Source organism: Hyla sarda, chromosome 10 (assembly GCF_029499605.1).
Source record: "Hyla sarda isolate aHylSar1 chromosome 10, aHylSar1.hap1, whole genome shotgun sequence".
Lineage (NCBI taxonomy): Eukaryota > Metazoa > Chordata > Amphibia > Anura > Hylidae > Hyla > Hyla sarda.
This window is the reverse complement of record NC_079198.1, coordinates 95,172,879-95,185,328: the sequence shown is the minus strand read 5'-3', so window position 1 is coordinate 95,185,328 and position 12,450 is coordinate 95,172,879. Positions and strand designations below refer to the sequence as shown.

At 42.5% G+C, this 12,450-nt stretch overlaps 1 protein-coding gene and 1 long non-coding RNA gene across 17 annotated transcripts in view; one reads left to right on the top strand and one right to left on the bottom strand.

Annotated features, from left to right (window-relative positions):
- Nucleotides 1–12,450, bottom strand: part of LOC130293433 (uncharacterized) — a 182,000-nt gene that overhangs the window by 41,661 nt on the left and 127,889 nt on the right. For 3 of the 4 annotated variants that reach the window (XR_008848206.1, XR_008848208.1, XR_008848209.1), the window contains exon 3: nt 6,631–6,951. The exons of the other annotated variant lie outside the window; for it this stretch is intronic. This is a non-coding gene — a long non-coding RNA (uncharacterized LOC130293433). Of the gene's footprint in view, nt 1–6,630; nt 6,952–12,450 lie in introns of those variants that run through there. 4 annotated transcript variants of the gene reach the window in all.
- The window catches only part of AGRN (agrin), a 537,034-nt gene that overhangs the window by 501,357 nt on the left and 23,227 nt on the right, over nt 1–12,450 (top strand). For 11 of the 13 annotated variants that reach the window (XM_056542092.1, XM_056542091.1, XM_056542088.1 and 8 more), the window contains 4 exons: nt 1,675–1,686; nt 3,093–3,209; nt 3,554–3,743; nt 10,052–10,139. In XM_056542092.1, the coding sequence (XP_056398067.1) occupies nt 1,675–1,686; nt 3,093–3,209; nt 3,554–3,743; nt 10,052–10,139 (407 nt within the window). The remainder of the gene's footprint in view (nt 1–1,674; nt 1,687–3,092; nt 3,210–3,553; nt 3,744–10,051; nt 10,140–12,450) is intronic. The other 2 variants (XM_056542090.1, XM_056542097.1) reach the window with 1 other exon arrangement.

The window sequence follows — 12,450 nt, the reverse complement described above, 5'->3', positions numbered from 1 at the left end:
ATTGGACACAAGTCTGTTTATTTTGTTTGTAAAGTAATCTTCCATAGACTGGGTCCCATTGATGTTGAAAGGGTATATTGAGCAATAATGTACATGGTAAATGAGGGCAATCTGTAACCTTAGATGGGATGTAAGATTTCTGTAGACTACTAAAGTTCATTTTCACATGTTGCCGTGTTAAAGGGTACCTCTCATCAAATAAACTTTTGATATATTTTAGATTTATGAATGTTGAATAACTTTCCAATAGCATGTTAATGAAAAATATGCTTCTTTCTATTGTATTTTTCCCGATCAGTCCTGTCAGCAAGCATTTCTGACTCATGCTGGAGTCCTAAACACTCAGAGCTGCCAGCCTGCTTTGTTCACAGCCAAACAGGCTGTGAACAAAGCAGGCTGGCAGCTCTGAGTGTTCTCCTTTGTGAACAAAGCAGACTGGCAGCTCGTAGTGTTTAGGACTCCAGCATGAGTAAAACAATAAAAAAAAAAAAGAAAAGAAAAACCCATTGTGAAGTGGCCATGCTGGGTTACTGCATTTCAGTTCTCATTCACCTCTCTGAGTTGAGCTGCAATAATCCAGCACAGTCGCTTATATGTGAGTGCTGCAGCTCTGGGAAACAGCTGGTCATTGAATGTGTCAGGTGTCAGACCCCCATGGATCAGATATTGATGGCCTATCCTGAGGATAAGCCATCAATTAAAAAAAAAAGGGTCCGGAAAACCTCTTGAATGGTACATTCTAATATAACCCTTGCCACATGCGATATAACCATGCCCACGTGTGGTGGACAACAATTGTAGTCACTGGCCACCACACATGGTTTCGTATACATGCATCAACTGCAAAGCTAGAATGTAACCCTGTTTTGTAATGACATGATTCAGTGATGAACACATTATTATGTAAAGCACTGTTCACACTGTTAGCAGCTTTCTCTTATGACAGCTATGGTGGATCTGTGTTTTAAATTCTAGTGGATCCTGGCAAGTTATTTTGGGGTCTGTCAGGTTTCTGGGTTTCTGTTGGTAGGTTGGGGGGGGGGGATATTTTTTTTACAGTAAACTGGGTCCGTCTTGCTGTCAAAAAGAACTGCAACCCTAATGGTGTAAGTGTGAACACAGCCTTAGAGAACAGCACGACACATCTTCCTAGCTTCATTCTATTGGGATAGTCTATGAAGCACTGATCTACTCCATTCTATTGCCCTCACAAATCTATTCACATTGATATACGCTGACAAGGAGCCATTTCTCCTGAGCGCATCCTGTCAGCTTCTCATCTCATTGAAGTGACAGTGATCTATGGGAAGGCAGGACATTTCCAGTAAATACTTCAGAATGTATAAAAAGACTAATGTAATTGACTTAAAATTGCCAAACAGAATAGCAAGTAGCGCTTGGCATGGGGCCATACAATTAGGAGGAAGCAGTCAGCGCTGTTTGTGAGAGTTAAGCAGTTGTCTCTGGCCCGATGCTTTAATAGGCGCTCAGTGCTCTGTAGGGACCGCGCCGTACACACACTGTTCGCTAAAGCTTGCTGAAAACTTTGAATTGTGGATGGATGACGTCAGCCGCCCTTGCACGCTAAAGCTTTTACAACCCACTGATGACTTCTTTTCTCCCTCTTTTCCTCTTCTCTCTGTCTTTGATATTGTTGCACTCTCTGGATTTCAGAAATCCCGTAAGGTAAAGATAAGCACATGTGTTTCATCCCATGTCCCATGTGAACCCTCCATTCCAGTTAATCACCCTTAGACTAGATTACGTCCTGGCTTTGGTGTCTCTCTTTCCCTCGTCTCCTTTAATGTATTTTTCTCTTTCAATTTCTTTCATCGTACTGAGCATTTTCCAATATTTTCCAGCCATCCATCTCATAACTCCCGCGAGCATCAAGTACTAATTAATGTGGACCTGTAATCGATGGGAGGGTGAAGGGCCCGCATTGTGTAGGGAATAGCGGCTTATTCTGTGGTACAATAGAGCCAAACAAGAACACATCTGCATGCTGTGCAATAGCGGGATATAGAGGATAAATGTATAGAATTCATAGCAGGGAGAATTATCTCAGTCAAGGTGATCTTCTTGGGTTAGTACCAGGGTAGGGACACAGAGTTCATCGTATCTATATGACTTTTGTTGGTATGTAGAGATGAGCGAATCTATCAAAATTTGTTTTGGGTCCACTTTGTTAAATCTGTTAGATTCAAATGTTCCCCAATTTCCTGTATCTATATGACTGTTATGTAGAGTTAAATAAGACTCCGAAGATTTGTTTTAAGTCCAATTTGGCCAATTTGTCAATTCAAATGTGTCTCAATTTCCATGCAGTTCCCCGTGTAAGTATGTACAGGAGCAGGGACTCCTGTCAATAGCCGGAGTTCCGGCTCCTGCACGGTACACTGAGAAGCTGGTATGAATGCAGAGCACTTGGCCCAGTGAATGTAGTGAGTGAAAGCTGCGATGCATACAGCAGTGCCAATTACCTCTAGGCCTCTTTGTGTACAGGAGCAGGGCTAAAATGAATCACAAAGACTTTTTTTGTGAATTTAATTTGTGCTGAATTGATTTGCTCATCTCTACTGTTATTTATATACAACCGAAATTTCTACTATAGTACTATAGTCTACACATGACCAGCAGAGGGCGCCCTAAAGACGTTAAAAATGTGCAGATGATTGATACCTTTTTTTGGATTGTCTTCTCAGGGTAAAATTGCACATAGTTGTTTCATAGGGTTCTGCTTAAGCTCTGCGGGTATGCATTATAAATACATTGAACTCTCTGTTTCCATTATATCCTGTGATACAGCTAGATCAGAGTGCCCTCTAGCATGCTGATAGCTGATGTTAAAAGCACGCAGGAGAATAGAAGGATTCTCATAGGGAAGGACTTATAGCATAAGGAGTTGGGGGTTGGGGTGGGGGGGGGGGGGGTTCTTGGAATCCCAGACCTGGCTTTCTTCCACCGATATAGTGTAGAATGTTAGGAGTTAGCAAAACGTTTTGCAAAGGATGAGAGCGTTCCATTAGTCATCATTAATAATAAAGATCATCGCTGTACGCTGTGTGACACCTCTTTAATCTTTCTACTAGGCACCGCACACTGCTCTCAACCTGAAAGAGTCCCTGTATGTGGGAGGATCACCAGACTTTAGCAGATTGGCTCGGGCTGCAGCCATATCTACCAGCTTTGAAGGGGCCATCCAGAAGGTAAGACTAAGTGGATGTAGTGATTGATGATGTCATTCATAGTGATGATGTCATCATGTAGGTGGCTAGCACTGCTGATGTGAAATTGACCAGCTCCAGATATGTTTGTTCTTCTGTCTGGAAAGTTATCTGGTCTTTTGTCAAATGATTTCATAGATTTTTTATTTGATCGATATTTTATTTATTATGGAATTTAGAAGTAAGTAGTAATCAAAAGGTGGATTACTAGAATTGTATGATAAGTTCCCCATAGATATAATAACAGCTCATAGGTATGAAATTAGAGCAGGATAAAGGTTAAATGCTGCAAAAGATGTTCTTTTCAATCTGTTTGCTTCTTGCAGATTTCCATTAAGGGTCTTCCTGTACTGAGGGAGGAGAATATTCGCAATGCCATTGAAATCTCTCCATACCGTGATCACCCCTGCACCCAGAAACCAAACCCTTGCCAGAATGGAGGACTTTGCTCACCCCAGAAAGAGAGCTTTGAGTGCATCTGCCAAAGAGGATTCTCGGGGGGCCATTGTGAGAAAGGCAAGTTCACCAGTTTTAGTTTTTTTTTCCGTATCTCTGAGTTTCTGAAAAATTTTACGGAAGTGTAGTGACTTAGTAACGGACTGCTGTGTTCTTGTTGACCATAAGATGGGATGACTTGAGTTATTATGTTAAGGTTGATATGTTCATACAAAGATGGGAGAGTAGTCAAAGATGTTTTTTTTCTGTTTTGGCCAGTGGCTCACACTTCCTTGACAACACTGTGTAGTTTTTGATAAAGGGGTACTCCCCCCTTCCCCCCTTAGACATCTTATCCCCTATCCAAAGTATAGGGCATAAGATGTCTGATCATGGGGGTCCCCGATCTCCGTGCTGCACCTGGCCGCGCTGAGCTCGTAATGTCATGGCCACGCCCCTTTAATGCAAGTGCACGTGACAGCCGCTCCCATAGACTTACATTGAGGGGGGCGTGACCATGATGTCACGAGCTGGGGGTGTTCGTGACGTCACAAACCTCTGCCCTGCATCGCCAGTTATCCGGCACGGAGCGAAGTTCACTCCCTGCACCGGATGCCTGGGTGCCACAGCCGAAATCAGAGGGGGGGGTCCCCAGCAGCGGGATCCCCGCGATCAGACATCATATCCCCTATCCTTTGGATAGGGAATAAGATGTCTAGGGGTGGGGTACCCCTTTAAGTGGGAACTTGCCACCTGAACTCCTGATACCTGTTTTAATGGTCAACTGTAAAACAACTGGTCAAGTGGTGCAATTCCTGAAACATTGGTTTTAAGCTTTTAGAAGGGCTCTGATGTATCCCAGCTCACACTGTCCTAGTAACTATAGGTGAATGCATTGTATACTAGCAAGTGTGCTTCAGCTTTGTAAACACTTTGCATTGATTGAACGCCTACTTTGTCATGTAAGTTATTTCTTACTAGAGCAAATAAGTGGTTAGTGCCTGGTGTAAACTTCCTAGAATGCAAACCATGAGAGCAGGGTCTGTGGCTACCAAAGAATGTTGGGGGATTTCAGCTCTAAGTCGTGCATACTTGTGAAAGCAGCTGTGGGAAATAATATAATTTAAGGAAAGCAAGTTGTTATTATTCCTATCTTACTATGGCGTTTTGATAGGAGCTGCCATAATTTATCATCAGTGCCGTCCAACCTCTGGTCCAACTTAAAAAAGATCTGGAAAATAAAGGCTTAAAGGAGTAGTTCAGTGGTGAACCCAGTGGTGAACAACTTATCCCCTATCCTAAGGATAGGGGATAAGTTTGAGATCGCGGGGGGTCCGACCCCTGGGGCCCCCTGTGATCTCCTGTACGAAGCCCCGACAGCCCGCGGGAAGGGGGCGTGTCGCCCTCCGCACGAAGCGGCGGCTGACACGCCCCCTCAATACAACTCTATGGCAGAGCCGAAGCGCTGCTTTCGGCAATCTCCAGCTCTGCCATAGAGATGTATTGAGGGGGCGTGTCGGCTGCCACTTCGTGCGGAGGTCAACACCCGCTATCTGGCCGGAGAGCCTGGCCCCCGTACAGAGAGATCGCAGGGAGCCCCAGCGGTCGGCCCCCCCGTGATCTCAAACTTATCCCCTATCCTTAGGATAGGGGATACGTTTTTCACCACTGGACTACCCCTTTAACCAGCAAGGCAGGCCCGGTTTTTCCCTACTTGATGGATGTGCTGCAGATCAATGTTTATCTGGTGGCAGGGAACACCTGTCTGTGTCTGTGGCCCTTTCCTTCTGTGGCCCCATTGAGGGGCTATTGAGGTTGGACCACTAATGATATTCATCCTCAATTTATAACATGTTAATGACCCTTTTACACATTTCAATTCTTGAGGTATATGTATCCTTTAAACACATAAGGGGCAAAAATCTGGCACAATTTTCCTAATAAACTGTCTTGCATGACTTGAACCACATTTTTTATGTGTTTTAGACACTTTTGCACCCTGTACGATAAAAAGGTGTGGCTTGTTAAAAAGGGGACATAGCTTCGCTGAAAGAGCGTGACTTAAATGAGATGCCGCGAGCCAAAAATGTGCCAAATAAAGCCAACTAAAAACTAGACCAGACAGTCTAAAGATGTGCCAGATTTTCAAACAACCCAATCCTCTGTGGTAAATTTGGTGTATCCTTAGACTGTCTAGTCTCAGTTGACAATGACTACCGTATATACTCGAGTATAGGCCGACCCGAATATAAGCCGAGGCCCCTAATTTCACCCCAAAAACCCAGGAAAAGTTATTGACTTGACTATAAGCCTAGGGTGGGAAATACATCATCCCCCCCCCCCGTCATCATCCAGACCCCCGTCATTAACACCCTCACCCAGTCATCATTCCCCCTTCATCATCACCGCCTGTCATCATCCCCCTGTCATCATCCCACACACCCCCTTCATCATCACCATCTGTCATCATCCCACCCCCCCCCTCCCCTTCATCATCACCGCCTGTCAATGTCTGAACAGTGGTCTTCAGCCTGCGGACCTCCAGATGTTTCAAAACTACAACTCCCAGCATGCCCGGACAGCCGATGGCTGTCCGGGCATGCTGGGAGTTGTAGTTTTGAAACATCTGGAGGTCCGCAGGTTGAAGACCACTGAGGGCGGAGAGTTCACTCGAGTATAAGCCGAGGGGGGTGTTTTCAGCACAAAAAATTGTGCTGAAAAACTTGGCTTATACTCGAGTATATACGGGTATATACGGTATTAATAAGACAGTTTTTGTTTGCCTTCCCCATGTTTCTGATAGGTAAAAGACCTCTTACCAATGTTAATAAAATTTTTAGAACTACGGTATTCATTGTTTGTGTCTTTTTCTTTTCATTCAGACAATTTATGACAAGTTGTTTTTAAGTCATATAGAAAAGCCTTTGGGCTTCTTATCTAGAATATCCTGCAATAAAAAAAAGTAAATAAAAAATAAATTAATTAATTAAAAATAAATGCAGAAAATGAAATTCCACAAACAAACATTGCTTTTAGTGGGTTACATTTTGCCATTGACAATCAGCAATATCTGACCACAGCATTTTTTGTAGAAAGTTCAAAAAAAAGGTGCTGCGAAATGATTCAAGTACATTTTATTTCCCTATAGAGCCCATTATAACCTGGGAAATCAGTGGTGGGAGAAGAGACTCCTGTCCTCCGTCACCTTGTATTTTTCCAGGCATAGGTTCATATTTGTACATGATGATAATAGCGATTCCTCCTCAGGATTCTCACACTTCACAGCTCTCTGAACAGGAGATGGGAAAAAAAGAAATCGATAAGTGAAAAGCACTGTCAGAAAGATCAAATCTGAGATTTCCTTCGCATAATACTTTTACCTCCCGCAGCCCCAGAGGATTTAGCCGCGCAGACCGCCTCATACCTCCACATTTTTACGGTCCTGATTCCACCAGCCGACCACCTACTCCTCTCCTTCCCCATGACAACCATGCACATGGCATTTCCAACATCTTAAAGTACTTCCGCTACCCATTCACTCACCAGCTGTGCAGCTGACCCCTCCGGCACCCTGGCACACTGCGCTCCTGATTTATAAATATAAACTCATATTAATAATACCCAGCCGTCCATGACACAGCAGCTGTGAGTAGGTCTGTCTTGGATATCAGATAGGGATTTCAGCAAGTAATAAGGGCGTAGGTCGTTTTAAAGAGGAGGATCAGGTATGGCTGAAATCCAGCCTGACTGACACGATGATATTGAAAGGATCATGCTGTACTCTTTTTGATGAGGCACTAAACCGAATGTTCATCTAGTCCAAAATGTATCTGGAGTTTTTTTTTTTTTTTTTTTTATATATATATATATATAACTGTTTATTTTCATTTTCAAAAAGAAAACATACAATATCAACATCAAGTGAAATATACAAGATTGGGAAAATAACGCTTTCAATATTCTCGGTCTGCAACATATGTAGAGTAGTTCAAATAGTACCTTGAAATGTTCAGTCATAAAGAGAGAAGTCCAATAGGAAGGCATGATAGTTGTGTTCTTCTACTGAATTAGAGATATGATAGCCTGAAAAATGTCTGCCCCCCCCCCCCCCATACTTTACTATACACCTTTCCAAATCTGAAATCCTCCACAAATACTCCTATTCATATACTATAAACTGGTTATTTTTATTATGAGGGCAGCTTCTTTAAAAGGAGTGTGTCATCAGAAAATGACTTGTTGTTGAAATCAGCTTTTTATATGAAACATATTATTTTAAGAACTTTTTGTGATTTTTTATTTTTATTTGCTATTTTACTATCTTTATTTTATAAACAATCCTGAAATCTTGCCGTTTCCATTCTGGCCACTAGGCCGAAAACTAAGCTAAGATTTCCTGTTCTGTGAACATCATTTCACAGTAATTCCTTTCTTCTAAAACAGGAGTACAGACAGGAGTACAGTGAAAGGTAATACCAGTAGAGAGATAACACTGTACCCACCACCATTCACAACATAACTCAGTATCCCCCTTCCCTGTAGAATGACTTCTAAAAAGATCACTGAGAATTCTCAGTGGCTTTTGCAATTCATCTGAATGGGACTAGTCCTGTCCATTGTCTCCTTTGTTCATGGGTCCTGCCATAAAGTACTAAATGCTGTTAAAAACAGATCTGATAAGATAACAGACCTCATAATAATGCACAGGAAGAAAAAATCTAGGTGACACATTCTCTTTAACCTCTAGTGGTTATCTGTTATAGCAAGGATAAGCAGCGCCTGCTGCATGGAAAACGTGGTACTTAGCTTTGGGCCACTCGAATGAATGGCCGACCATTTAATGCAAGGATATGCTGAGTCCATCAGAGCAGGAATTGCTCATCTTCCTGATGTCCACATGCCCTTATGGGACATACATATCTTTATGAGGCAACTCACTTTAATAAAATCAGTACTTTAGATCCGGCGCTCTGTTTATTCCATCGCTTTATCAGCTACCGCATATGAAGAACATTTCCTTGGCATAATACATGTCACCACTCAAAGATCTTAATTGTACTTGAGTAAATGGCTTAGCCTTTTTAATAGGGGAGAACAACAGGACAATATTGTCAGTCTGCCGTTTCCTTTCATGAGGATGAAATGTGTGTTCGGCTCTGATATCAAGCTGTGGATGGTTTATGTGGGTCTGGGCAACAGTGAACAATTGGCAGGATGGCTTTTTATTGTTATATTTGGAGTGTGTGTGAATAGCGGAGTTAGACGTGTTTCATTATATCGGGCTCTTGTTTGAGTTGGGCTTTTGTGATGCAGAATAGATCAACGTTAGCATTTAAATTGCAGAATAAACACTCGCTATTGTGGGTTTTTATTACATATAGATTTGTGTAGAAGGGAAAAAGTTTACCAATGGGAATTTGCATTAAAAAAATTAGTAATGACTTAAATAGTTTAAGAGAAAAACATAATGCAGTTTGCTGAAGAAATCTAATATGCATGGGAACTGATGTTTGTTGGTTTGCGCTATATACAATGGACTATATACATCTTTTTGCTTTTGGAAAATATAAAATACTTATTGGAATACCACATAATATTAAAACTTTCTAAAAAATTTCTATTAATGGAACATTCCATATAAAACTGACATGTTATAAGGCCCCTCGGGGGCGGGGCAGGTCATGACTTCTTTATTTTATTTTATTTTTTTATTTATTTCTGTGCTATGTTCCCTCCCCCTCAGGCCCTGCACTTAGTTTCAAGAGATTTTAGTGATGGTCACGACTCCCCTCCCTCAGTAGTGACTTCTTCACAAGTCACAGAGCATGCCCACAATTCTCACCCCACTGAAATCCGTAAGTCATCTCCAGACTACATGTTCTTATAACCATGTAGTGTAGTGAAAAATAACTTATAGATCTCCTGAATGTGGCCCTGGCAGTCTGCTGGAAGGGGGCGTGCCGACCCCCCCGCACAGAGTGTCGGCCGACACGCCCCCTCCAAGTATCCCATAGAGATACATGGAGGGGGCGTGTCGGCCGTGGCTTCCTGCAGTGATCGGAACGGCCCTTCTTGAAGACTGCTTGGGCCCCGTACAGGAGATCCCGGGGGGTACCAACGGTCGGACCCCCCCCCCATGATCTATAACTTATCCCCAATACTTTGGATAGGGGATAATATATTTTTAACTGCACTACTCCTTTAACACAGCAGAGCAGCAGCTCAGGCAAGATAGCTGCCCCCATAATCATGTCCAGAAAAAAGAACAAAAAAAATCGACAATGAGAAAATAAAAACATATTAGAAAAAATAATATGTAACAGTATCTGGTTTTATCTGATCTTTACGTGAATCTGGTATAAACTGTCAGGTGACTTTTTCTTTTACAGTTACCATTGAAAAGGCAGCAGGAGACTCTGAAGCTGTGTCCTTTGACGGAAAGACTTACCTAGAATATCACAATGCAGTCACCAAAAGGTAAATTTAACCCTGAGATTGTTTAGGCATAAACCATCAACGAGATGACTATGGGCGTAAGAGATGGGCTGGTCTATAGATTTCTATAACATGTATATTCTTTTTCCAACCCTATAGTCATGGAATCTGTCCGCAAAAATCTCATGCCTAGGTCCAGTCCAGTTTTAGAGTTCAGAACAGTGGTCTCCAAATGGTTAACCTCTAGCTGTTGCAATACTACAACTTCCAACATGCCCGGACAGCCAATAGCTGTCCGGGCATGCTGGAAGTTGTAGTTTTGCAACATCTGGAGGTCCACAGTTTGGAAACCACTGGTTTAGAAGATAGTCTGAATCTCTCATGGACTTTTCTTTGTCTTGTATTAAAGAACAGGTACTATAAGGTCAGGCAGCAGCTTCATTCAGACTTAAAGGGGTACTCTGGTGGAAAACTTTTTTTTTTTAATCAACTGGTGCCAGAAAGTTAAACAGATTTGTAAATTACTTCTATTTAAAAATCTTAATCCTTCCAGAACGTATTAGCTGTTGAATACTATAGAGGAAATTCTTTTCTTTTTGAAGCTCTCTGCTGACATCATGACCACAGTGTTCTCTGCTGACATCATGACCACAGTGTTCTCTGCTGACATCTCTGTCCATTTTAAGAACTGTCCAGAGTAGGAGAAAATCCCCATAGAAAACATATGCTGCTCTGGACAGTTCCTAAAATGGACAAAGATGTCAGCAGAGAGCACTGTGGTCATTATGTCAGCAGAGAGTTCCAAAAAGAAAATAATCTCCTGTATGTTCCAAAAAGAAAGTATTCAGCAGCTAATAAGTACTAGAAGGATTAAGATTTTTTAATAGAAGTAATTTACAAATCTGTTTAACTTTCTGGCACCAGTTGATTAAAAAAAAAAAGTTTTCCACTGGAGTACCCCTTTAAGGATCTGTTATAATAATGTGTTTTATATGGTAGCAATGGGTAAAGACAGAATGCAGTGTCACTTGGATGTCACAATGGACATTTTGTTTTTCACAAAAGTAATATTAACTATCATATTTGTCCAGAACTAGGTGGTGATCATTGACTTTGTGCTGCCACATGTGCGTGTTGTTATTCACACTGGACCATTAAAGGGAATATATCTTTAAATCTTCTTCTTACAACTAACTTTGATAGACTCTGCTCACATCTCTGTCGGAGGTTTTCATGCATATTCAGTTGTTTTAAGCTGGAAAAATCATACACCAAGCGGCACTATTTTACCTGTCAGAGACTGTCGATCCTGTCATAATTTAGCAAGGCTTGTCGGTCACCTCTGGTGTCCGTGGCCACGTGACACATGTGCGTTGTAGTTTATGACAGAAACCGTAGTACAGATGTGAACAGAACCTATAACAAATATTTAGCTGCTGTTCTGCATATTCCATGCTGGTCCCCATGGCAACATCCAGATGAAGTTTAGCATGGACTCCTTGGACATGCCTATGTGGTGGCCCAGTAAGGGAGGCATTACCCCTACCCTTGCTGCCCTGTCTGTCAGCCACCTGAACTGTCCCCTGCCCCCCCCCCCCCCCCCCTGCATCTTTTTATTGTAATTGTATACAATCCCATATGTAAGAGTGTCATACCTTTAAGACCGTTTACCATGGGATTTGTCATCTGATTGTTACCCAGGAGGTAACAATGACCAGGTGACCTAGGGGTGAAAAATGGGACCCCTCCAGAGCCTCCCCCATATAAGCCCTGGGTGGAGCCTCTGCACGCTCTCTTAGTCATTGCTGAGGTCAAATCATGCTTAAGTGTGTCCAGAGTCATAGGAGGCCTCAACTCCAGTCTGCAGCCACAAGCTACAAACCTGCAAGTAACCCACAGTCACAGTCTTGTCAGTCACAAGTCAATCAAGTCAAAGTCATCTGTCTAGTCAACGTGGCATGCACTAAATTGTCGACCTCTACTACAAGTCCCAGCAAGCCCTTAAGGTCTCAGAGGTCACTGGTCACCTCCGTGGGCCTGGCTGAACTATATAGATTTTTCCACCTGTCTAACCTCAGTAAAGCTACCTTTGTCTGTAACTTGGCATCTGAGTCAGTATTGCCCCCATGCCTAGCTCAGGATCCAGCAGTATACCTTCGGGTGGTATTGAGGATAAACCACACCCTGGTGTTAAGAATACAAGGCGTTAATGCCATCTGCCCCTAGGGTAATTCCATCTGTCCTATGCATCACACCCCATACTACAACTTTTGGCATCCTACGAACAGGTTACGGGTTTGCGCCATATGCCTAAAGTTCCAGTCTGAACTGTGTCCAGTGTTGTCAGAAAATT